Source organism: Halyomorpha halys, unplaced genomic scaffold, assembly GCF_000696795.3.
Source record: "Halyomorpha halys isolate HHAL.00 unplaced genomic scaffold, Hhal_1.1 Scaffold542.1, whole genome shotgun sequence".
Lineage (NCBI taxonomy): Eukaryota > Metazoa > Arthropoda > Insecta > Hemiptera > Pentatomidae > Halyomorpha > Halyomorpha halys.
Window position 1 is genome coordinate 62,430 of NW_027105041.1, and position 27,025 is coordinate 89,454.

Genomic DNA, 27,025 nt, shown 5'->3' on the forward strand with positions numbered 1-27,025 from the left:
ATAATACAAATTGAAATTATAAAAAATTAATTTAAGAATTCCTTGTACATAATATAATTAAGCAAACCAAGTGGAGCATTCCCTAAGTTAAAATCAAATATATATCTCTACTTTTATTAGATAGTGGCATATCTGACAAGTTTTTTATTAATATTTTGTGTTTGACCTGCTCCAAATGGTTATCTTGACCATAGTTATTTTGTGACAACCAATGTGCTATAGGATAATCCATAGGAGCCCTAGTAGTAATAGAGAAAATAACTCTAGACTATAACTATCTTCAAAATACCTCCGATTCAAAAATAAACCCAAACTTTTTTTCATTTACATTTTGTCAAATGTGCCACTCTTTAAGTAGCGATTTTTTTTTTTTTTTTAACAGAACTTAAAATTATGATGAACCATATTTTACATAAACTATTTGATGTAAAGCAAAAAGTAATGTGTACCTTTTTATAATGAACCTGTAATTAAAGCCGTAACTACTTTAGTTTCATTCCTCTGAAAAATGGTTTTAAGAGTTGCCAACTACTAAATGCATAAATACATAAAACAAAATTTTGGCGGATATCATACACAGCCCCCCCCCTCTTCATTACACTCGTATCATTTTATAAGTTCTATATTAATATAACTGAACTATTTATAAAACAACTTTATGTTTACTAAGCCTGGACATAATTTGAGAATTAAATTAGAATATTAATTGGCAATTTCAAAAGGTATTATATCGATTTGTTAATTTTTAACGGATATAGTATTGGTAACATTAGCATGATACCTAATTTGCCTTGAACAGCTGTTACTACATTCGTTCCTGGTTAGTCTGTTCTGGTTCTTCAGTTATCTAAATATTATCGAGTTTCTTCCTTAATAATTTAAATGGCTAGTCAGACTCAAGGAATTCAACAATTATTGGCGGCTGAGAAAAGAGCTGCCGAAAAAGTTGCTGAGGCGAAAAAACGTAATTATTCAATTCTCATTTCGTACTTTTTTGATTATTTTATTGTTTCAATATTTTTACTTAGTATATTATCTGCTGATAAATATTCTTTAAGTTATGTTTAGAATAGTAAATGGTTTCATGCTATTTGTTCTAATAAAATAATGTCAAATAAAAAAGTGGGCGTGGCACTTATGTGAAGTCGTAGTAGGGCGTATTTATGTCCATAATTACGTTTTAATCACTACTGGTTGTCATTAGGCAAAGCTAGACGTCTCAAGCAAGCCAAAGAAGAGGCCCAAGAAGAAATTGAAAGATATAAGCAAGATAGAGAAAAACAGTTCCGAGAGTTTGAAGCCCAGGTAAATAGTCATCTTTTATAATTTATTTGTATCACTTTAAAAATCATTTCTACATCAACTAACCATTAGTAAAATGTGCTGAATCCTTTTTTAAGAAATACTCTTGTTGCTTTACCATTGTGTGGTATTTTTCCTATAAAAATTCAAACCATTCAATTATTTCAGACCATCATTAGTGGACTTTTATAACTACTTTTGTAATATTTATTGAGCTTTTTACCATAACAACATAATTGAATGAAACAAATTTGATGTTATATCTTTCAATTCTAATTTTTTATGGTTAATTGACATATTGATGTCAACCTCACATAAGTGCAAATTTTATAGTTGCAATTAAAAAAAATTAATTTGATTGGGTCCCAAAATTATTTAATTATTAATTTTTACCTGATTTAATATTCCTATCAGTTTATCTTATATTGTGTATGACTTTTTGGCATGATTTAAAACATTTGGTAGAAATGGATTAGATATTTTCCAACGAGAATTATTGCTTCTAAAGCATTATTCTTATATGGGGGTGTGTATAAACCTACTTGTTCTAAATATTCTATTGTTGTGGGTCACAACCTACTCTATTATTTGTCCTACTTTATTGGATGTCGACATCAGTTAGTTTCCAAGTAGACAGTTTCTATCTTCTAAATTAAGCTCAAATGAGCATCGATGTTCCTTAAAAATTCCTCTTTAGGTATTGTAAGGGGCTAATTTTTCATTAACCACAGATAGTACAAGAGCCGGAAAGAAAAAAAGGCAGTTATCTCACCTCAATTTTTTATTACTTTAATGAAAACTAGGTATAATTACTAGTCAAAATTGATGGGTCTGCCAAGTATTGGTAGGGGGAATAAACAATGGCGGCTGTTTCAAAACCTTAAAAAAACATTAATTTTTCATTCGGAGCTCTATATCTTAAAAACTACCAACAACACTAGAAAATCTAAGAGAACATTACTTAAAAAAGAGTAAATTTGCTGAAATATTAGCCCTAAAAGAGCTATTTACGTCCAATAGTTCTCAAGATATAGCTTTTTAAAAAGCAACATTTCTTAAAAATCTACTGAAAGATTAGTAGTTAGTTAATTTATTTTGAGAAATCTATATCTCATGAACTATGTGACGTGCAGATGTCTATTAGCACTCAAATTAAAGCTAGTTTAATGGACTACAAAGAAGTTGATGACCTTTAACTTCATAGGAATAGTAGTTTTCATGATATTTGCTAAAATAAATTGATTTATAGTAGTTCGGACTATAAGTTTGATTTATGAAAAACATCATTTCAGATACCATTGGATGTACAGATGTCTGCTAGCGCTCAAATTAAAGCTTGTTAAATTTACTACAAAATAGTTAATTATGTTTATCTTTGTAGGAGTAGTAGTTTTTATGATATTTGACAAAATAAACTCACAAAATGTTAATTTCTAGTTGTTTGTATAAAATGTTGGATTTTTAAAAAAATATATCTCTAGATCCATAAGACGCACATGTCTGCCAACACTAAAAATAAAGGAAATTTAGCTTACTACAAAGCACTTTATGACACTTATCTTCGTAGAGGAAGTAGTTTACCGATCAAATCTGTAAAATTGTATCAATTCTCAAGCATTACTCCTTCATCGTAGGAGTAGTTTGGATTCACATATTGAAAATAAAAAACAGTCAGCCATTTGTTGACAATTTTATTATTTCAGAATTAGAAAGATAGAATTTGAACGAGAATTTGATCAATTATTTCTGCATTTAATTTTTTTAATAATATTTGATTTGATTGATAAAATATATTTTTTAAAAATTTTGAATTATTTATGCTTGCAATCTTCAAAATATATACTGTTATAGATGCGAAGTGTATCTAAGACCCCCTGGGAATATTAGCTTAAAACAGGAAGAGTAGAGTTAAAGGTAGTTTAATCGAGGAATATTTAAAAAGCGCATTAAATTGAAAAACCGCATGAAACCCTCCATGGTAGCCTTACTTACCTGAATTTTGAAACAAACAATTATAGCGAGTAGGTTGGTCGATGTATGACATGTCATAATCTCACAAGAAGAGATCATAACACAAAATAAGGCCATCCTTCCCCGCCAGACCCGCCCCATTAAGACCTCTGGGGAGCGATGGTCCTATATTTTGAAATATTTGCATAAAATGGGAAGAGGAGACTTTAAGATAGTTTAATCGAACAATATTTAATTAAAAGCTGATTGAAATTGAAAATGGCGTGAAATCTTTGCTTTACTAATTGATTGACAAGTACTACTAGCAGTACCATTAGTAAGCATTACTGATAATACCTAATGTTCAACAAAATAACCTTTAGGTGCTATTCAATTTTTCATAAATTGTAATTTCTTAAATCTTGTAAAAGCTCAAATAAATAAATCTACAAATAAGTCTTTTAAAAATCTAGTTTGTATTATCTTATAAAATTAATACCAATTTAGAGCACAGCTATAACAGCTCTTTAGCAAGTTGATATTGTATAAACACAATATTTTGATTTTAATTATGGTTTTTCCTTAGCATATGGGCTCACGAGAAGATGTTGCGGCCAGGATAGATGCTGACACCCGCCAAAAGATTGAGGAAATGAATGAAGCAGTTAATGCTAACAAAGAAGCGGTTCGTATTAGCACAAAACATTACTTTAAAATATATATTTTTCCTCTTAGAATTCAACAGTTTTACAAACGATAACTAAGTCATGTACATATCAATGCTTTGGAATAAGAATGAGAGAGATGGATTGCTCTTACCAGTTTTTGATTTCCAAGTATGTTCTGTTGGCTCGTCTTAGCCGGTTGGCTAAAAACCATTTTCGCTTTTGGTTGATCATCAAATTCTTTAATATTTCGTATTTATACATTGTTTATTACTGCTAACAATGAACAATGGTTATTTATTACAAATGAAAAAAATCAAAGGTACTTTCGAGGTCTTTTTTCTTTTTTTTAAATTTGTTATTTAAGTCCTATCAGACTTTTTCAATAGCTGTTCTTAATTTTACATTGATTTACCAAGTTCAGTAAAAATTGTTGAGTCCGTTTTTGAGATAATAGTATATGAAATTCAAATTTAAATATTTGATAGCTGTTCGAATGATATCTCTGCCCAGTAGGAAATAATTTTATTTATTTTATTTTTTTTCAGGTTATTCAAAGAATTTTGGAATTGGTTTACGATATCAGACCCGAGATGCATAAGAACTACAGAGCACCAAATTAAATAAAGTTATCAGGAGTTCATCTATCATGATTCCCTTAAAATTTTTCTGTATTAATAGCTATGGTGTGTGGAAATTTAATATAGAGTAAACTTCTTGTAAAATTAACAATATATTATTTTTTTCTGATTTATTGTATTATAATGTTACATTCCATTTTGAATATATTAGAATTACATTCAGATACTGTATCTATTCACTCTAAATGTTATATGTCCATGTTCTCTTGTGCTATTAAATTGTAGTTATTATTTTATTGTTATAAATTAGTTTCAAAATATCAGATATTTATGTTAAAAATGTAATTACATATAAAGTTACTGAATCTATGTTTATTTATTTTTATTAATTAGCATGTTTACTGGTACCATAGATTTCATTTCATTTCTGAAAGTAAGAAATTTATTAATCCATTGTTTAGTAATAAATTGGATTCAAAAATTTCCTCAATGTATGATGTATACATGGACCTGTAAAGTTGTGCTGGATATACTTGTTATCACATGGTTTACTGGCAGGTAAATGTCTTAGGGATAGACAAACATCTAAATAAAAAAAATAGTGTTTAAGTTTGGCCTTGTTGATTCGAGTTTTGAAAGTTATATGGTTAAAGTAATTGGAGGTAAAGTAGCCCCTCGACTTTCGCATATAGTTGGTTCCTGAAAGTGTGTAAATGTTGGTCAGGGTTGCGATCAATAGTGAAACAAAAATAGTTTACAACTATTTATTTTCCGTTTCGCCCCACTTTGCAGGGCTTCATCAGGGCTAAAAAGATTTTTTTTTTTTTCCCGTATTGTTTTTTGTTTTATATACATCTCATGTACTTTTTTAGCTTTATATTTTACGTATTTTTGTATGAAACTATTGCTCTTGCCTTTGTTACTTGTTTTTTATTCTTTTCATTGTATCTTTTTATTTTTATTTCTATCATTTTATCTTAACATAGTTTCATTTTGTATCTTTTTAGCCCTGATGAAGCCCTGCAAAGTGGGGCGAAACGTTGGAAAATAAATAGTTGTAAACTATTTTTGTTTCACTATTGACCGCAACCCTGACCATCTCCCTATATATCAATTTTTACGGTCAACTATACATACATATATAAAGTATTTATCTATCAATATGTGTACATAATAAAGTTAAAGTGGCGTGTTAAGTGCTTTCGGGTGTTTCTTATATAAATTTGTCAAGAGTTAGTTGATACCCCCATTTTTTACTTTTCTTGATAAAGATTTCTATAACATGCTGTGTCTTTCTCAATTGCACTACGTACTCCATACTACGTGAGATATAAGTTCTCCATTGTGATTACATTCTTACATGATAATCAAAAATTTTATAAGATTTGCATTTTTATTTGATTTCCAAATGACCAGAAACAATACTTTATTTTTCCCTTTCAATTCTCTGGGATTTTATGCTTGATAAACTAATGATGGCTTCGATTTTAGACCACCAGCTAAGTTTCCACCAAGAAGTAATGTCAATTGGTTTCCGGAAGGCTTATTTCCTGGAGCAACTGATGCTCCCTTGAACATAAATGTACAATAAGACATTTTTTTCATAAACAAACCCATCTCATCTACGTTGAACATTTGACTAGGAGAATATTCTCCATCTTCAATAATTTTGGATAATAAGGAAATAAATTCTTTCATAGCACCTTTATCTGCATCAGCCGATTCCTTAATTTTACTCTTATTTTTCAAAATTGAAAATATAGATCTGTTTACACAATATAAATGTCCGATTGAAGGAAATCAATTTCCTGTTTTAGAATGGTTAATCATTTCCATCTTTGTCTCGATTGTATGAAGTTTATGAGTCCTTAATTTCTTTTTGTTTGTATCAACAGTGCAGTTTTTCCGTTTCTGACTCATGTTTATTAATTTATAAGAACGAAATGTTTAAACTTAAACAAATAAATTAGCAAAACACACAAGTTGACGCAAGACTGAAACAGTTTTGTTCTCTTGATCCGAACATAATTGTAACAGATGCAAACAATTGAATCTCTGGTTTTGCACTATGTCGCTATTCTTTTATTCATCCACAGTACTTGTGTCTCAATCAACCTCTAAAAAATAAGCTGGTATTTTACATAATTAGTGTATCATTTTTGCAGAAATAACTCTAAAGTGTTTTTAAAAAGATCATTGTACGTAAACACATTATTATCGATAAAGCAAACATCTTTCTAAAAACATTAGAAAAAGTCAAGACAGGATTGTATCTGTAGGAGGAATATAGTTAATTGTCGCCCAATGCTATTATTTTTCGAAATTATACCAGATATTTCACTATTGAATTTTAATTAAGTATACATTTTTTAAAAAATTATATAATACCTCAATTAATAAATGTGTTTATTGAAAACCTCCAATAAATTTTCAGTATGATTAATGATCAGTTTTAACAGATATCAAAAGACAGAGGTAAATAGTCAACATATTTTGGCTGTTAGAAGTTTTGTACTTCGTCTTCAGTCCATCTGATTCTGATGTTCTTGGGCTTATTAGATGAAAACTGGGTAGATTATTCTTTTCCTACGCATAAACAACTATGGAATTACTTTATAAGGCTTTGATGTTTTGAAATTTATTACATGTAAAAACAGAATTAAATTTTATGGGGATAACTTTGGTTCGACTTACAGAAATGCCCTGGTTAAAGTAAATGAGTAGTTTACTAGTAATCCTCCAAATCTGACTTGAATAAGTTTATGAGTTCCTGATTTATTGGCAGTTTTTAAAACTTTAAATAAATTTAAACTGTATAGGCTAGGCAAAATATTTATCCACAGAAAATTTATTTTTGGATTCATCTGAAAATTTGAATCGGGTTGGTTTTAAGTGCTAAAAACAGATGTGATGCAAATTTGATCGTAAATATTTTTTTCAATATTCTTCATTCAGTTTGAAAACTTAAGGTCAGGTTCAAATATTATTATTAGTATGGAAAAAATATTTATGATCCAAAAATGAGTAATTTTAGAGTTATTAAATTAAATAATTGAATTATTGAAGGTTCTGATGGATATATTGAATTATATCTAAGAGAATAGTGTTCAGCTTCCGAGTGAACTATGTTGGAAAAAAAAAGTTATAAATACTGGCTTTTGATCTATTTTCAGTAATCAAAAAACTTCTATATCTAAATTTTTGGACAGAATCCATTTTTTTTCTCAGATAAAAAGTTTTTATTAACCCACAGACAATTTTAGATTCTTATTAATCTTTTATCTTCCTTATCTAAAGTATTTGAAGAAGATTCTTACTTAGACTATTTGATATTATTCCAGATTTTCAGTTTATGTTAAGAGGTATCATTCCTTAATTCAACTATGTTACTGTTTATTAAATTATATAGTATATTTCTTGGTTCCCTAAGGGCATTCAATTATATCACTTACTTATAAATTGACCATTTACAAAATACTCATAAAATAACTTTAGACTTTTGGGCATCAAGTTATGGGAAACACCAAAAAAGTTAAACGACAAAAAAATTCAATCCAGAGTACTCTCAAAAACTGTAGATTATATTTTATATTACTAATGAGATATACACTGACATTAAAATTCTTTTGGTCACAGCTTTTGCCAAAGATCGTTTCAATAATTTACATGACATATGCTAACTCCAGAAATTTGTATCTAAGAGTACCTTGTTATTTTATATTTTTATTTCTACTTCTCTCTTTTTTTTTTTTCTTTCCTTTACTAGTTTGTTTGCTAATTGCTTTAGGAAATATCAAATTTTCAGGTCAAAAATTAGTACCTCTCTTATAAATAAATATTTTGTAAATAGGTAAGCCTTACTGAGTATGGAGATTTTGCCAGGATATGAATAACTGTGTATAATTTATATTTCTCAAGGCTAGAGCCTCACTTTAAAAAATATTCTCATTTAAAATGAAGTGAATCTTAAGAATAATGTCGTAGTCCTCTTGGAAGATGAATAACATATAAAGTTACCTCTCACTGTGACAATAGGCTGGTTAAGCCAGGAATTACATACTTACTTACGTTGGGGAAGAGCAATTCCTGATACATTAAATGAAATTGACTGATATCTTCTTCTGAATATATATATACTATTTATCAAGAAATATTGATTTAAATTTACTTCCCACAAAAATAAAAATGAATAACAAACATTTCTTTGAGAAAATATCTGCATTTGTTTGTTCTCTAAATGTAAAAATAAATTTCATTTTAAAAAAGTATTATTAATTGTACATATCATTTGCAAAAGAGTATGCATATTTCTTTGTCTAATGCCAGGACAACTAATATTAATTTTTTACTATAATCAGATCAATCTCGCAATATTTAAAAAAAGTTATTTTTTGATATATAAAAAAAAATTCTATTCACTGGCACTTATTGTCTTTGGAATGTATAAAATCTTTTTAGATATTTTTTAATTATTTATGTTTATTATTTTTTCTGGCTTTAAAAATATGTATCATACCAAGCATATTTGTATGATCTATTAAATTAGTAAACATTACTTACATTTTTAATATACCAAATATTATTATTATCTAAACTAAAAAGAGTTTTAAAAACTATGCTTTAAAATTTTGCTTTAAATAATTATTTCTTTTGAAAAACACTTAACTATTTCTTGTTTTTATTTAGAAGGTTTTAGAAATTAATGTCTGTGATACGTTTTTGCCATCATAAAATATGCTATCTAATATTTATTGAGAATTAAAGTTTTTTGGCATCGCCAGGTTCTATATGTCTCATTTTGTAGATTTTTGAAAGATAGTCCTGGAAAGTTTAGGAAATTTTTATTTTTAAAAGTATAATTTTGGTATTAAGTTATGGCAATTGACTCCTGGTTGAAGATGAAACATAGTTGTTAACAAACATTTTAATATTGTAAATGTTTTCCGTTACCATATTTAACAACCGAGTACCGAAATTTAAAAATGTTTTTGTACTACTAGTGTTATTGATAAAATTATATTTATTTATTTTTAAGAATGAGATTTATTAAAAAAAAAAAAATGAATTATTTTTAAGAGTTGCATAAAATAATAGACAATTTTATTACAAAAAACAATAAAAGGTTGTAATACCAAATATTATTCTTTCCTAATAATTGGAATTTAATAAATACTGATTATCATGACATAATCACCACTTATAATAAACGTCTTGAAGCATTATCAATATCAATGCCATCACCATGCTCTATTCTATTAGAACAACTTCTTTTCTATTCATTGATTTTGGAATGTTTCATATACAGCATAATTATACTGAATATCTGCAAGAATTTATATCAGGTAATTGTATCTCTAAACATAGTGATTACAAAAACTCATAAATAGTTGTCCATTTTATGACTGGATTAAAATGACGAGTAATTGTTTTAATTTTCCATTGTTAATTTATTTTTGTTTTATTCATGTCTCATTGTAATAATTTGTGATACAGAAAAAATCAGAAAACTAAGAGGTTTTAAAATATATATATGTTTTAGAGTTTAAAAAGAAATCATATCTAAGCCATGCCCTGTAAAAAGAAAAGTAATTTCTGTAAAGTAAGTAAGTAATCACTGGAGTCAGAAGTTAATATGATTTCTATTAGAAAATAATCAATTACTAATGTTGTTAATTATAACTAGAAATTACTCCTGCATTAGTGATCTTCATTTGTACCTTAGATGAAGTTCATTGAGATAGTAAATTTGGTTCCTGTCATGAATTAATATAAAAAATTCTAATTAGTCATAATTGCTCTGATAATAGATAGATCTATTGAGTAAAAATTTACAAAGCATCTAAATTATCTCATGTTTAAGGACCAATCATTCAATAATTTGAATTTTCTCGATGCTTTATGATCTCTTTATGTATTTTAAATTATAAATTTATATGAATAAAATATCAAATGTTAATGGATAAGTTAGTATTCATCTTCAAGATTTCTTAATTTATTTTTAATGTTGTATTACATTGAGATAAAATGGTGCGAGCTATATTTGCTCTAAAGTACAGTAAAAACATTAAATATGTTTTTTATGCTGGTTTTTATTTTCAATATCTTATGCTGATGTAGTGATTTCTAAAATTTTGATAGGAAGCATTTTTATAGGGTTTTTATTTTTTTTAAAATAACTTGAACCATATTAGTTTTAAATACCTACTAAAACACTTTTATCTAATTGGAATTTGAAATTTATTTGCAATTTCTCGGTGATAGCGGGAAATGATAGTATTTAACATTTGACTTATGGTTAAGATATAATTATATTTTCTGTAAACATTATAATTTCTGAAACACATAAAAACTCTTTTAAACTAAATAAATCGAAATTAAACTATGCAGAATTAATAACAATATATAAAAAAACTTGATATTACAGCCACTTGATCGGTAAAGACAATAATCATTCCTGCATTCACCTTTGGCGGGCTCTGGGTTGTAAAAGGTGAAGTGTAACCTTAGACTACGATGTTATAAAACAATGTTCTTCATTGCTAGATGTATAAAAATCAAGTAAACCATATCTAATGTTGATTTATATTGTATTTATAAATCTTCGATTGCAGTGCAACTACCCTGTTTACTGTTACTGACCAAAACGAGTGGATTTAGTGGCTGCAGGTATATATTTATGTGCATTACAAAGTAATAATAATAGCAAGTGGGTTGTTTTCCCAGAAAATTTTTATCCAACTATAACTATTCAACAGTGATAATAAATTTTTCAAAAAATCTCTTATTAATTTTTCACCGTACTTAATAACTTTTGGATTTGAGTCATGTAGAAATATATTTAGTTAATGAAATAAAAATAAAATTAAGAAGACGTCAAAGAGAACGAATGACATTGATATATTTTTTTGATACTAGTCATTGGTTCACAAGGTTTTCCAATTTATAAAGATTATAGTGAGAAAACGACAGCCATGTCGTTGTTTGTTTGAATATTGGCGCTTCTTTCTTGAAACATTTTTTATATATTTTGTGTTTGAGGTAGAATGTACCTTAGATTGGGATTAATTTGGAATAACTACATTTTTATTTATATGTAACATATTTTTGTTACAATAACTTTGAAATAGTCTTTAGAACGACCTCAGCAAAGAAAGTAACCGCAATCTGCGGCACTATCTTTGTTATTACAATTCTAAATAACATCAAAACGTTTTTGTTGTCAGATATTCCACAATTTAAGCTAATCATTAGTAAGTACAATTTTCTTTTGGTTTTATCATTAATTTACGTATCTTTTCTAGTTTTCCATACCGCTTTGATATTGGAATTTTCAGAATTCCTGAAATTACTATGTTTTAATATTAGAAGCAAAAGAGAAAAGTATGTATCCGATTTATTGTCTGTTTAATGTATCGCTTTGAACAGGTAGGTGGTCCTGATTAGTTCTTTGCTCATTTATTATCATTTAATATAATCATTATTTTTTCTACGCCATAACCCCTGATGAAGACCTGAAACTCAGGTCGAAACGTCGGCATAAAATAAATAAATATAGTTTTGTTTATTTATGTTGTTCTTTGCTGACCGCACCCTCCGACAAACTTCTCCAATAATTATTATTTGTATTTATGTTTATTCTTTCACGACATTTATTTAATCCATCCTATCTTATTTTTTTTTTGTATTATTTTTGTTTTATATACGTCTCCTGTACTTTTTAACTGTATATTTTACTAATTTTTTAAAAAATTTTATCCTTACCATTGTTACTTTTTCTTTTTTTATTCTTATCATTATTTATTGAAGTTTATTTTATGTTAATACTATTTTATGTCTACCTTCCTTTTATTTATATGTAATTTTCTTATCACTTAATTTTTACATAAGATTTATCCTACTTTAATTTACCTTATTGTTGTAATGTTCTTAGTTTTTAAAAATCTTTTTACCCCTGAAGGTGGGGCGAAACGTCGGACATTAAGTAGTTATAAACTATTTGTTCTTTTTTGACCGCAATCCTGACCATCTTCTTATTATTAAATTTTACGGTCAACTATATATAGAAAGGTATGTATGTTTATTTACATCCTTGATAATAAGGTGTAGATAGTTGACCGTAGATTAATGATTGGAGAACTTTATCAGGGGGTGCGGTTAGCAAAGAACAACATAAATAAACAAAACCATATTTATTTATTTTATGCCGACGTTTCGACCTGAGTTTCAGGTCTTCATCAGGGGTTATGGCGTAGAAGGTAGGCCTAAAACACAGTTTAAAATCTGCAAGTGTCGGAAGGTTGGATTCGAACAATTTAAGAGAATTTTGCTTCAATGTTTAAAAGGTTATTTTTGAAAAGATCAAGTTATTCATTAATGTTGAATTTCCAAAAACTTTTATAGTTTATCGAGATATTTCTTTTGATTCCGATATTATTTATAGAAGAGGTACAGCGTTTAGCACTTTCTGAGAGAATGACCCAAGTAATAATAATTAAAATAGCAACGTCAAAAATTATGAGTGAGAGATTAGAAAGGATCTTGCAACCCTTTATGAAAAATAAAATGGAGATTAATGGCGTCATCTGATCTCACAAATTTAGCAAAATTTAATAATTTTATTTCCCCGTCTCTCTTAGATTTAAATATAAGTTTTAAGACATGAATTGAAATATACAATTTTTTTTTATATCCTCTGTAGTTAGATTTTTATTTATTAGGACTTCACAAAGTTTTGAACTGCTTAACAATTAATATATATTTTTTTGTTTATTAATGTTGCCATGACTTCTTTGAACTCTCAGTTGTGATCACTTCGTAGATTCATTATCATCCTGAAAACTGGTCCGAATTAACCGCTTAGCAGGGGTAGCAAATACTAAGAACCCCGCGTTTCTCGCGAAGCTGTGCCGAGAGCAGAAAATGTTTAGCTCGTATAAGCTGCTACCTGCTCAGGTGGAATTAAGTAACCTTATGGTTACTATAGAAGTAATTTATTTGAAAAATTAATTTAGCTCTCAATGCTTAAAACGAGAAAAGGTTGTTATATCATTGTTAAAGTCGTGTTTTATTTTTTATCTTTATTATCCAAGTATTACTATACAAGGCACCGCAGTGGCATAATCTATCTCTTGGTGGGAAAACCTTTAAATTCGTTTAGGATATGTTACCGTTTAATTTATTGCAATTAAAAAAAAGTATTTTTCATACAACTTACAAGATAATAAAATTGCTTTTAAACTAGTAAAAAATTCTATCGATATCAGTATTATACGGCCAAACTTAATCAAAGTCAAAAGAAATTTTTTAATTTCTTTAAAACTTCATTCATTCTTTTTTTTAAAATTAAAAAATATAAGTTTAATTTCTTTAAATTATTACTTCCCTTGCAACTTAGGTTAGGGTAGTATTATAACTGAATCTAATTTTAAATGTTCAGTTTTCAACGGATGTATGCGTTTTTGAATCCCCTGAGTCCAAAAAAGCATTTTTGGCTATTGATCTGCCTATGTGTCTATGCTACGATTATTTCTCGAGCTTTTCATATGAGCACTTTAAAGCTATTCAACAACAAAAAAATAGATCGTTTAAATCAGACTATTTTTGATAGTATTAGGTCAGTTTTCCCATTTTTCGAATTATTGGAAATCTAGTCATCTCTTGGAATTTTCCAGATGCTCGTATTAAGTATAATTGAATCATTAAACAATATAAACTAAAAAAATAACTATTTAAAACTAAAATCTGTATCGGATCAATATCAGTGAAGATGCATTAAGGAATGATTATATCGGTAATAGTACAAGACCCCAAGAGGAGAAAAAAAAAACGTGGTGTACAAACAATTTCTTCGATCACTGTAAAGCTCCGAAAAAAAAATAACGTTTTGAAACAGCCGCCATTTTTTATTTCCCCTACCTTTACTTGGCAGATTCATCAATCTTGATTAGTAATTATATTTTTTTTTATTATTGTAATAAAAAAATTGGGGTGAAATAACTGCTTTTTTTCTTTCCGGCTCTTTTACTATAATGAAAGTCAAATCAGTATCAAATCATTAATAGTTTGTTGAAAAATATTAAGTTTTAAAATGTTTACTTCAAAGTGATGTTAATGTTTTTGTTTTTTTTATTTTCCTGGATTATTTATTAGCCTTCTTAGTTCATCCTTTTATTTTTATTAATTTTAAATTAATAAAATATTTCTTCCGACTGTGACTAAATTTAAAGTTTATTACTTATCGTGAAAAATAGTCAAAATTTATCTTCTTTACAATTAAGTTTTGCATGCCTTTTTTACATTATTGTTTTATCTTAGGTTTTTTTTTCTCTAAATGTTTTTGGTCAAATAAATACTTATTTAATGTTTTATTTTTGTTTGATTTCTAATCAAAATTTTGTTTTAATTTTATTTTAAACTATGACCAAAACGCATTCATAATTATCAACTGCCCACTTCTGAAGCGGCCTGCATCTGTAATGGGCAGTTTATAATGTTACATCTCTTAGTGACTATTTTTAGAATCAACACTTGAAGATGGTCGGACAGACCGGGAAGGAATATTGTATTAATGCAAAATTAATAACAATAAAAGGATGACGTAAGAAGACCAATAAATCACCTAGATAAATACAAAAAGACTAGTAAATATCATAAATTTCCTTCGAATAAGAAAACTATTTAATACATTTATTTTTATTATTATTTAATCTTTTCTATGACGTCAGTAGATAAATTTTCTTCCTATTCTTTAGTCTTTTATTACATTATATTTCTGTTATTTTCATTTATAATATTTTAGATTGTCTATTACTAAAATATCATTTCATTGCTATTGACAGGCCGATACGAAGAATAAGATCTGACAGCCAATACAGTGGCTTGTCCGACAGAGTTGCGTCAGATTTATCAGCTATCACCCCACCTCACGGCCACCGGTTGCTCACTAGTCAACCTTTGTGAGCCATGGATAGTCCCCATCTCTTATCACCAGGTATGTCTACTGCCTTTGTATTTATTATTTACGATATTAGTAATGTATATACATAATGGATGTGTAGATCATTTCTGAAAGATGCTATATCGTAATTCACAATTGAAAAAGAACTTCACTTTTTCGTTTAGCGCTTTTTAAATTAACACTGTTTTTTTTTTTTTTAATTTGATTTCATTTTGTTACGATCTGAATTTAAATGACTCGAGAAAAAAGAAAAAAGATAACAACAATGTTTAGTACTGTATGAAAAGTATAAAATCTTACATTAATTCATTAGAATGAGAATATAATTAATAAAATGATAAGACTCTCTAGTCTGAATAAAAAAATCGTTATTATTTTATTAGGGTCTAATGTAGTCAAATGAATCGTTTGTACATTTGGATCATTATCATTAATCAATTCAAGTTTTATTTTTTTAAGAAGAAATCAAAACATAATCTCGTAATAGACGGCTACAAAAACCTTTTTTGAAAGAATAATAAATAAAATAGGTCACACGACTGGAAATCTGGAAGGTTATGTCCGACTTTATAATTCAATAACATTCAGATAACTTTCTAAAAGCAATTCTATTACTCGATATCTAAATTTTCTTAATTATTGCAATTGTTTTTAGAGTTTAATTTCTTTTAAATATTTTATAAATTGCTAAAAATTATAGTCCTTTACAATAACTTGCTATAAATAGCTTATGGATTCTATTGTTTCTTCTGACATCGTACGATGGTTGAAAATATTGGAGGGTCCAGAAGACGGGATGAAAGGGGGACACACCCTTATAAAATAACAAAAAAATAAAAAAATTGTCGAAATAATATGGTATTATTTCCTCCATATTTTTATCCCGAACAAAAGTAACAGTAATATTTCATAGATTGAACTCAATAATGCATTTTTAATTGTGTTTTCTCTATTGCAAAATTAAAACTCGAGTTCAAATTCTACTTGGCACCGAACCATATTCTCAGCATTTTTTTCTTGCTTGACTTCATTGAGCCTGGTTTTAATTCCACGATAAATAGTAGAATACATATCTTTATTAGATTTAGATACAAAAAATTTGGAAGTTAGTTTGAGGTATGTTACGTTTTTGTTTTTGCGCTCTTCCCTAAGATTATTGATAGATCCAACCCTGATTGAAAATTCAATTATTTTTCTTAAGACCTATTACCTACCCGATCTGTGAGCCTCAGAAAAATATTTTTGATACCATCTTAATCACAATTAAGTTTTCTTACAGATGTTTACTTTCAGAAGTTTTTACCACTGATGTAGTGGACGAAATTTTTATATACCTATTTCCTGAAGAAAAATGGAATTGTTTCTAATTTTTGTAATCTAAATGAAAGCTATGTTGTGATTTTCTAGGGATGTAGACGAATGATTTATGTTGGGTTGAATACTCAGAAGCTCTAATTTTTTTTAACCAAAATAAACAGAAGTTTAAGAAATTTTATTATTTTTAGCATCTAATTATTATACAGTTCAAAAATGCTATCCGGTATTGTGTTACTAGTTTTTAATCCAAATGAAATAAAAAATAAAATTTATTTTTTAACGTTATTGTTATTTATGAATTTATTTTTATTTCTATGAGCTTCTAGCCATTTTCGGCCATTAAAAGAGGAAAGAATACTTTAGTGATAAATTGGTTAATTTCTTCCAAATTTTCTGAGGTCAGGCCAATAAAATTATTCCAATAATTTAATTACGTCTCAGTCACAATTTAAAATTATTTATACTAGGTCCCGAAAATATAATTTTATTCTCTTTGACGAACAAAACACTTATTTTATCTTCAAATAATCTTAGAGATAAAAGGCAAAATGTTTATTCACAGTCACATAAGGGCCACTTATCCATTTCAAATAAATGCTTCATCAAAGATAAACAAGTACAAAAATAATTCAATTGACATCAAATTGTGCACCTATTGGCACTACATATCGTGCGTCTTTACCCTGGCAAACACAGCTATAGTCTATAACAAATAACTATATATGTTTAATAAATAGATTTTATTTTATAAAGACTCACTAGAAGAGATCTACTAACAAAATATATTTTTAATAAGTATTTGGGATATTGTGGGTAGGCTGAAGTCATCTTATCCCCCAGTGGAGCGGCCCTCCCCGTTCTTTGTACCCCTCGACCAGCGGCTTCTGGGCCAATATTGTAACCTCCGCCTTCAACGGACTCAGCCCAACCCCTTATAATGTCATATGGCAAAGGGCACCAGTTACATGTTTATATACTTATTAGGTATATAAAAGGAGGAAAGGGGAAAAAAAAACATATTGTGGGTACCCTAAATTGGGTAAAAATCTGACGATCGAGTGAGATTTTGACTAAATCACCTCTGGCACAAGCTTTGGTCTAGTAATAGTACTTTCTTACAATGTATTGCACCCCTTATCCTTCATGGGTTGTTGTGGTACAGATTTAATTATACTTTTTTGAATATCCTTTGGTATTGCTGTTAGTGGTATTAAAGGAAAATCACACCAAGAAAAGAATAGAAGTGGCAATAATAGTAGGGTCTAAAATTATTTCCTTAAACAAATAAAAAATTCATCGATTGGATTTGACAATAATATATTTGTGTTCTGTACAATCGGTTTACGTTTTTTATTTATTTTTTTCTCTCAAAAATTCACTTGATATAGACATTCATTTATATCATTAGATAATATACCATTTTTAAGAGCTCAGAGGTCATAAACATTCTCTTATAGAATGGTTTTTAAGATATTTCACAAAAGAAGAGACAATTACGGAAATCTTTTGGAAAAAATGGTCAATGTGTAATGAGTATTTCAGAAATTAATGATTTAGAAAAAAAAAAATTATCTTAAATTTTTACTACTTCAGAAAAGAACAGGACAAGATTTTCTGTAAGGTTATTGTTTTGGAGTTATTCAGTAACAATTGAATAAACTGCAAAATATTTCCCTGTTTTTATGTCGGTTGCACTGATCTTTCGAAGCTGCAAAGTTGGTACAGGTATCCTTAATTTATTAAAAAATCAGCGTTAATTAATATTTTACATTCCTTGATGTATACTGATTTAATTGGACTGTCCGCCTTTCAAACTGTGTTGTTGTGAAGGATTTATTCTTTATTATTTCATTTATTGTTCTTCAATAAATATTTAAGAGCGTCTTCTATTAAATCCGTTATAAAAATTTAAAATTAATATCAAATTGTCACGTCATCCCTTGGGTCATGATTCTTAAATGTTAATCTTTCCCTAATGTAAATGCTAATTTTAACCATATTTTTAAAAATTGTTAAAAAAAATTAAATTAGAAAGGATAGAATGGTCAAAACAAAAAATATATATGAGATAATATATTATATATGATATTAATCATTAAAATTCTGAAATAATAAAAGCTGTAAAATAAATACCATACAAATTAACCGTATATTACAAATAACCAATAAATTATTACTTAATCTCTAAGTTCTTAGTTAAAAACATATTTAATATCATATTAATTTATTTAAAGGATAAAGGTTCAAGATAGGTCTAATAGATTAGTTGAAGGATTTTGCCAGGCCTGTTGAATCACTGCTATTGGTAGGCGCCCTCTGTCTCTCCTCTGAAATTCACGTTTTTCATATATACTCCATTTTCAGAGATACTTCACAAACATATTCATTGTTATCATTGACAATGAGTTCATCTTTGAGGAGGGTTTTTTATCAAGCTAGTAGCTTTGATAAAATTGAGGTTCAACTATTTTTATTTATATTGCAATCGCAACTTCTTTTCTTGTTCTCGATTCCGCATTTTCTCACGTCTGTAGATTGTTCGCATTGCATACCGGAAACCAATTTTCAAAATTATTTAATATTAAACTATGATGTCATTTCTGATGATTGTAAAATAAGTTCGTAGTGTTTTTTACTGATGATTTCAATAAAAACTTCAGATTCTTGAAAATATTTTTAATCAATTATATATGCCCTATTTTAATCTGTTACATGTTGCCATCTTTCAGGTAATTTTTTAATTCCGTCCTCCCAGAACTTCTCAGATTTTTGCGCAATGAACTCCTCTATGTGCGTTTTTCAGTCCTCGATCAAATAAAAAGTCCAATCAATTATTTTCCATCAAATTGTGAGGAAACCATATATCACTTCGAGAAACATTTCCCGCAGCCCACAAATGATTTGAGACACTTGGATGAGATATTTTAAGCGTTTCTGGGATATCCCTTGTCGTAGAGTGAGGGTTGTCTGTGACCAATGCTTAATTTCGTCATCAATAGATGAAGGATGATCCGAGCGTTTTGCGTCTTCCAAGTCAAAATTTCCGGTTCTGAACCGAACCAACCATTTACAGACGATGCTTTCTCCTAAGGCATCATCGCCTTGCAAACTGCAAATTGTATAGCAATTCTTTGATAGTCTCCCTGCTTCCTTCAATTCAGTATTCCAGTCTACCACTCCATCCTCCCTTCCTGCGAGGTGGCAGGGCAGGAAAGTTTCCAAAAACCCTATTAACATCATCTCATAACTCCATCTACTGATGCACCCACTCCCCCTCCCCCACACTTCTCTTTCGACTTCTGTCTGTTTTCTTATTATTTCACCATTATCTATTGTCTTTATTAATTAATGTTTTTTATTTTATCTTCTATGCGATACAACACGAGGAGGCCCCTCACCTCCGGATTTAAAATACCACGTTTTCAGAATGGATATCTCATGTATACAAATAAACATAACAGGTAACCTTAAAATACCAAAGGTAGTAAAAGGTAAGATCCAACACGAATTACTTTTTCTTTTCACGGTAATGCACTTATTAATTCACTTCTTATGTCTGTTTTTAGAGGGATCGGGGGGGAAAAAAACTGCAAATTTTGTTAACCGTCTGTGCTGCGGATTTTCTTTTCGAAAATTAAAATCATTAAATGACGAAAATGAATTTTTTTTTCTTCCATATTGAGCAAGCAGAATACCACTTAAAGATAAGAAATCTCGCTTGAAACTGATGCATAAGAGCACCTTAACTAATCCTCTTTTAGAATAAATAAACATTATTGACCAAGTAAACATGATTTTATAAACACAGAGAGGATTAAATTGAAATATTAAAAAACACTACGAACTTATTTTACAACCCATTTTGTTAGTGTATATATACATTTTAATGTGACACATATACGAATCAGTTATTTCCTAAACGATACATGAGTCATTTATTTTAATAACACGTTTATGAAATAACCGATTCATAAGTGCTTTTTAAATTGAGATAGGGAGAGAAGTCACTCTAACATAATATTTTTTCCTCATTGCTGAAGGTAGGCAAGCTTTATAATAATGGAGGGATTAAAAATAAGTTGATGCCATCAGAATAGAAAATTATCACTTTTCTAGTGAAATGTAGGCACTATACGCTTTAGAGTCTAATTTGTTCCTTAATGTCTAAACTTTAGACATTAAGGAACAAATTTGGTTCTGCGTCAGATCTGTGTTTGTGGATAATCGACCGAATGATTGAAATTATTTATTTATAATCTAAATATTTTCTTAAGACTGGTAAATGTTTTTAAAATAAATAATTTAAATTCTTTAAATGTTTCGGCCAATCCGGCCATCTTCAGGGACAATCCACTCAATACAACTTTGAAATTATATAATTTAAAAAACTCTAACTCCATGCAGGGCTATTCTGCCCAGGTCAAAAACATCAATTTCTAATTTGTCAAATATTCACTTAAAACAAAATCAAAATCATTTATCATCAGAGACTTAAACCCTTAAAACTTTTATCACAACCTTTCACAATCTATCATAAAAGTTTTAAGGAATAGTGTCTGATGATAAATGATTTTGATTTTGTTTTAAGTGAATTTGACTAATTAGAAATTGATGTTTTTGACCTGGGCAGAATAGCTTGCATGGAGTTAGAGTTTTTTAAATTATATAATTTCAAAGTTGTATTGAGTGGATTGTCCCTGAAGATGGCCGGATTGGCCGAAACGTTGGACTTATAAGAGAAATAAAAGGATTTGAGACTAAAATGGATAGAATTTGAATTATTTATTTTAAAAAGATTTTTATGAAATGTTAAGGGGTTGTAAGGTTTAATTTCTGGTTAGCCCGATATGGATTTTATTAGATGCCGTACTCCACTTTCACTTACGCAAGCGCTAAATTATTTTCCTGGGCACACCTATATTCCGAAAATGGCGAGTCCGATACGGTCTATATTTAGCGAAAAGTTAGAGATTAGTAAAAACTGATCGAGCATTAATTTTACCAGATATCGTTTACTCCTTCGGCTTTTGCATGCGAAAACATATCTTATTTGACACATCAATTTTTAAAAAATGGCTCATTCGATTTGACCCAAATTCGGAGAAAAGTTCTGGATTAGTATTAATATGATCTAATATCAATTTTAGCGAATTTCATTCTCTACTTAATATTATGCTTGCACAAAGTATCATTCTTCCTGTATTTCGAAAATGGCTCGTACTATTTCGTTCAAAGTTGAAGAAAATTTGGATATTAGTATAGACAAGGTCTTTATATAAAATTTCATCTACTGCTTTCGCATACCAGTAGGAAAAAGTAATTTTCTAGACATATCTAAGTTTAACAACGGCTTGCCTTGTAAATTTTATTCTCAAATGATAAGTCATTTAAGTTGAAAACTAAGTAATAGAAATATACAGAAAAATTCAACTACCGAAAAAATATAAGGTGATAAAAAAGAAGGTAGCTACACTGACCTACTTAGCACACTTTTTTATTATTGATTGTTATTAGTTTCATTACAACTGTCACTGTTTTGACCTCCCTTGCATAATTTTAGAGCAATTGAATTTTTGTTTGTTGTTTTTGTGAAAAATTACTGTAATTAAGCGATTAAACCATCACAAGTATCTCGGTTATCAGTTAAGGAATGATCGGCTTCTGAACGGATTGTCACACAAGATTGGTCATCTAGAAAAGCGTCATCAACTTCTAAAATCAATATTATAGGCAATAAGGAATTAATTACCTTAGGTTGCAATGAAAAGTTCTCTCCGATTTATAAATAGGCACTATAAAATAATTTATTATCACTCTCTGTGTCTTTATGATTATTGCTTTAAGGTGTTGTCTTGGCATTATTTACGTCTGTTATTATTAAAAATACTAATTAGAAAAAACAAATGATAGAAGGTGTATGAATTGGTACCTCATATTCTTTCACCAAAATTGTTTTCCAAAATTTTGGACAATACTTTTTTAATAACCAAATAGTACAATTTTTTTTACATAAATACATACCTACTTATAGGATTTTATGATAATTTCTTTTTGTCTTTATCTACCCATTAGATCTTCGTTAGCAATTCTTGCTTAAAAATATTGTTAAAATCATTGTTTGTTGACCTATATTAGTTGCATAGATACGATGAACACCCATTTTCTGAATTGAGATAAACAATGAGTTTCACAAAATTTATCAATATGACGAAATCAATTTTTCACCCGAAATGGTTTCAGTTTAGCAAGAAAATTCGCTTTACCTTATAACTTTAAATCCAAGTCATCAATATCCTGTTTTCTTTGTTTATTTGTAAAAAAAACATGAATCAGTCAAAATGAAGATAACTAAAGAAGATTTATCAAATATGTCTTGCGTTGTCTTACATAACTCTTTAATTCTTATAAATAAAAGTATTAAGAACGTTTTATCTGCAAATTTCAAGTTTTCACCAAATCATTCGCCCGTGTCGTCTCGAGGTTAAAAAGAAATAACGATTGAAGAAAATTGTAGGAGGAGACATATGAATATTTTCTGTCATTTTGGTACTATATTGTCCGTGATGAGAATTTGTAACGATTTAAATTGGACAGTTATTCATAAATACTCGTCCTTCTCCAACCAATTTTCGGAATTTTTGCTGGAACAGTGGCTGTGGTCCATCTTTTGTGGGTATTGTTAATTTTCTAAACACAGTGCACCTAACTCCAATAATTTTCATTGAGATATGGTCTTTTATTTATTTATTTTTTTTTTTTTACGCTTCTCATAGAAGACTAAATTTTCAAAAACAAGTTTAAACTAGTTTTTCTCTTCCTTAAGGCGTAAATCGCAAAGCTACTAACAATTTTTAACATATTTTATCGATTTACGTGAATATGGTTTGGAATTCAAACGAGCCTGAAGATAAAAATCGTTTCAGAATTCAATTTCCCGTAAAGAATCAGTCATCATAATTAAGGGATTTGTTTATTGAAGCATCACCATAACAGATATTTAATCCACATCGGCCGGCCAAGGAAACTCAAATTATGACAGATTCCCATGAGATATTGAATTCTCATCTGATTTTTTCTTTATATATGTTTGATTTTATGCACTGTTTTCGAGCTGATACAAAAACCCTTAACAATTGCATACGTTTTTTTGTTTTGTTTTTTTGGAGCGATTTACGCTTTCAAGACGTGCCGGATCGGAAAACCACCAATAGAAATTCATTTTCAAATTTAATGTCCTAGATGAAAGCATCATTAAAAAAAATTCTATCCATTGTAAATTTCAGAGTTAGGTACGCAGATAAACTGGAGAAGATGAGAAAACTAACGACCCTGCCAACAGATAGTTCATACTCACTGTTAAGACGAATACCAATTTAATATTCCAAACAATTTTTAACGTATTTTATCAATTTACGTGGATATGGTGCGAAATTCAAACGAGTCTGAATAAAACACTCAAAGAATCAGTCATCAGTCCCGTAAAGAATCAGGTCGAAACGTCAGCACGAATAAATAATTTTCTTTTTATTTGTGTTGACCTCATCCCACGACCATCTTCTCCATTTATTAATCTACGGTCAACTATCTACACCTCATTTTATAATTCTAAACATTTTAGAGGCTAGAGTGGGTGTACATGCATTGTGGGACACGTATACATATCAATCAATAAGAATTTGGTTCTGAAGTGAAAATCAGGAAATTCAAGCTTTGTTTTTTTTTTCAAATTAAGTCCCGTTATTTGTCGAACAGGAAACGATCACTCCAAAAGTAATCAAACTAGTTAAGTTCCAATTACACAATCCTTAAGTAGATAAAATTTCATTTCAGAAATATAGTAAAGCTTAAATAAAATCTATGGTAATGGGGTGGACTATGGTTGATGGTGGACTATGATTAGCGTAATGTTTTATATTTTCTAATATATAACTCAGTCCCCTGCTGTTAAAAAATACATCCCACTTCTAGAAAAAATGTCAACATTTAATAAGGTTTACTTTAGCATAAGTGATTTCGATGTTTCTGCTGGAATTGGTTTCCATTTGGATTTTGATTGGCCAAAAATTATGGTTTGGAATCAGATTTTTTTGACATTTGTAAGTTCGGCTTCTAGGATATTGAGTTGTCCTTAAAAATAACGAAAAGTATATATGGACGATAGTCCAATTCTACACAGAAATGCAGGACTTTCAAGCGTCATAATCATCGTCATTGTTTAATAGGAAGCAGATATGAAAAATAAAGAACGAAATAAATTATAGCATAGTGAACTAGATAATATTTTCTCAAAAAATAAATAGAAATTGTCTTTATTAAAAAAGGTTTTAAAAAAGGCAATTTTTTCTCTTCCAAGAGGAGAGGGCATTCTAGCGACTAAATAAAGCAGTGAATTACTCGCCCCCTTTAGACTGTTAAAATATATAGCTGTTTTTAAAGTTAAAAAACATTTAAATTTTACAGCTAACTTTTAAGTTTCTTGACAGAAGTGAGCCAAGTAAATTTTCAACTAAAAAATAACAATTATTTTCCTTCTTATGTACACATATTTATAATTTTTATATAAAAAAAACTTTCTAATTCTTATAAACTTCTTCCCTTAGTAAGGTTTGCCGTAGTATATCGGTATTTGAAAAAATATATTGATAGCGTGTAAATGTTTGGAATGTACAAAAGTAAAACATCTTCCGAAATAATAATTTTTCTAAAAATAAATTACTCTACATGTAATGAATATAAAGAGTATGACATTTAAATCACTAAGACTCCCAGTATACCACGAAGGAACACTACCTTGTTTAGAAAGTAATATATCGCTATACCTACAGTTCGAGTTACAAAGATATAACATTCTCAGGAAGATATCACATTTATATTACGTTACTGGCTGGTATGCCTTTCGATCGAAAGTTATTTCAAGCCACAAGTTCAATTCAAGTAGCCGTAAAGAGTGTTTGCAATGGGATATGCTTTATTAAAAATTGTTTTCTTCTTCCTCAATTATCTTGATTAGAGGTAAAAACATTTTAACTGTTTTTAATTTCACTGTGCTTGTTTTTATGAGTTCTAAGAAGAGACTGACGTTGCGTCTTTTTCAGCATCAGAACAGGCTAAATAGTTCTAAAAAATGAATTTTTTACTATAACTTTTCTGTCTGTTTAAAAATAGTTATTAATTAGTTTGTGGGTCTCAAAAAATGTAATCCACTTCATATACGTAAGACTTGCAAATTTTTTTTTATTTTTTTTTTCGGCCAAGACTCCCATTGGAGTCCTATACTGCCTTAACCATAGTTGGGGGTCAAAAGTTCTTCATTTTGTGGGAACACCACGCAATGAAAAAAGTCGACGTCCCAGGCCGGATTCGAACCAGCACCGCCAATAGACATCAAATTGGTAAGACTGTATCTTAACCACTGAGCTATGGGCGGCCCACTTGTAAGTTATATAAATCTGTGTTGTTGGTGGATACCATTAATTACAGGTACATGGTAATCGGTGGTGGTAATAACTCGCTATTAGTTAGTTTATTTATTAGTTATTAACGCTGATAACTTCAAGAACCCGGTTTCGAATACGGCTGTGCCAGATAATTATTTTCTTTTTCAGCCTCATAAAGAAAGTGGGTAATCTAATTGGTTAAAAATCTGATGATTGAGCATGATTCTGACCAAATAACCTCTTTGCACAACCGTTAGTCTAGTAACAGTTCATCCTTACCCATCATGGATCACCGCATGTAGTGGTACAGATTTAATTTAATAACCCCATATTTCAAAGGAATTATTTATATATAGTAAATAATTCTTAATTCAAAATTTTTATAAATCGTAATGTTTTACTTATAAACCATACACATTTTCTTTCGTAATCAAAATGATAATATTTTCTCTATATTATTGATATTAATGAACGTTTTATATTTTTTTAAATATTCACATTTTATTGTTAAATTTCCAATGTGTTCTGCTTTGTTCATGGCAACAGTTAAAATGTTTTAATTTTATTTTACAAATAACCTAAAATATCACCACGCTGTATATATTTTATTTTTTAGTGTCCTCTACAAACCTTGTAGATCTTGTCTCCCGAACCAGCGTCTTGCCAACTAAACGCGCATTCATTGCTGTGGCATAAAGCCATCCTTATGGATTCCTCCGAGCCACATGTCCCCTCTCGTCTATAATTATATACTTAGACAAATCTATATTTTTATACATTAGCTAGGATTTTAATAAAAATCCTGCAATGAATCAT

At 28.9% G+C, this 27,025-nt stretch overlaps 2 protein-coding genes across 2 annotated transcripts in view; both read left to right on the plus strand.

Moving 5' to 3' along the window:
* Positions 1-784: 784 nt before the first annotated feature.
* Positions 785-4,667, plus strand: Vha13 (V-type proton ATPase subunit Vha13). The gene is made up of 4 exons (XM_014425953.3): positions 785-964; positions 1,205-1,305; positions 3,839-3,937; positions 4,466-4,667. Exons 1-4 carry the CDS (start codon positions 883-885, stop codon positions 4,538-4,540), a joined length of 357 nt encoding a protein of 118 aa, XP_014281439.1. The 5' UTR covers positions 785-882; the 3' UTR covers positions 4,541-4,667.
* Positions 4,668-15,432: 10,765 nt separating this feature from the next.
* LOC106684090 (protein Aster-B) overlaps positions 15,433-27,025 on the plus strand; it is a 251,168-nt gene continuing 239,575 nt past the window's right edge. The window contains exon 1 of the mRNA XM_067048154.1: positions 15,433-15,488. Within this exon, the coding sequence (XP_066904255.1) occupies positions 15,461-15,488 (28 nt within the window). The 5' untranslated portion in view covers positions 15,433-15,460. The remainder of the gene's footprint in view (positions 15,489-27,025) is intronic.

What these genes read in the sequence shown, in the direction of transcription:
- Vha13 (XM_014425953.3), top strand. Translation starts at nt 883, where the DNA reads ATGGCTAGTCAGACTCAAGGAATTCAACAATTATTGGCGGCTGAGAAA. An exon ending in TCCGAGAGTTTGAAGCCCAG is followed by an intron (nt 1,306 to 3,838) that starts GTAAATAGTCAT and finishes GTTTTTCCTTAG; the next exon opens with CATATGGGCTCACGAGAAGA. An exon ending in TTAATGCTAACAAAGAAGCG is followed by an intron (nt 3,938 to 4,465) that starts GTTCGTATTAGC and finishes ATTTTTTTTCAG; the next exon opens with GTTATTCAAAGAATTTTGGA.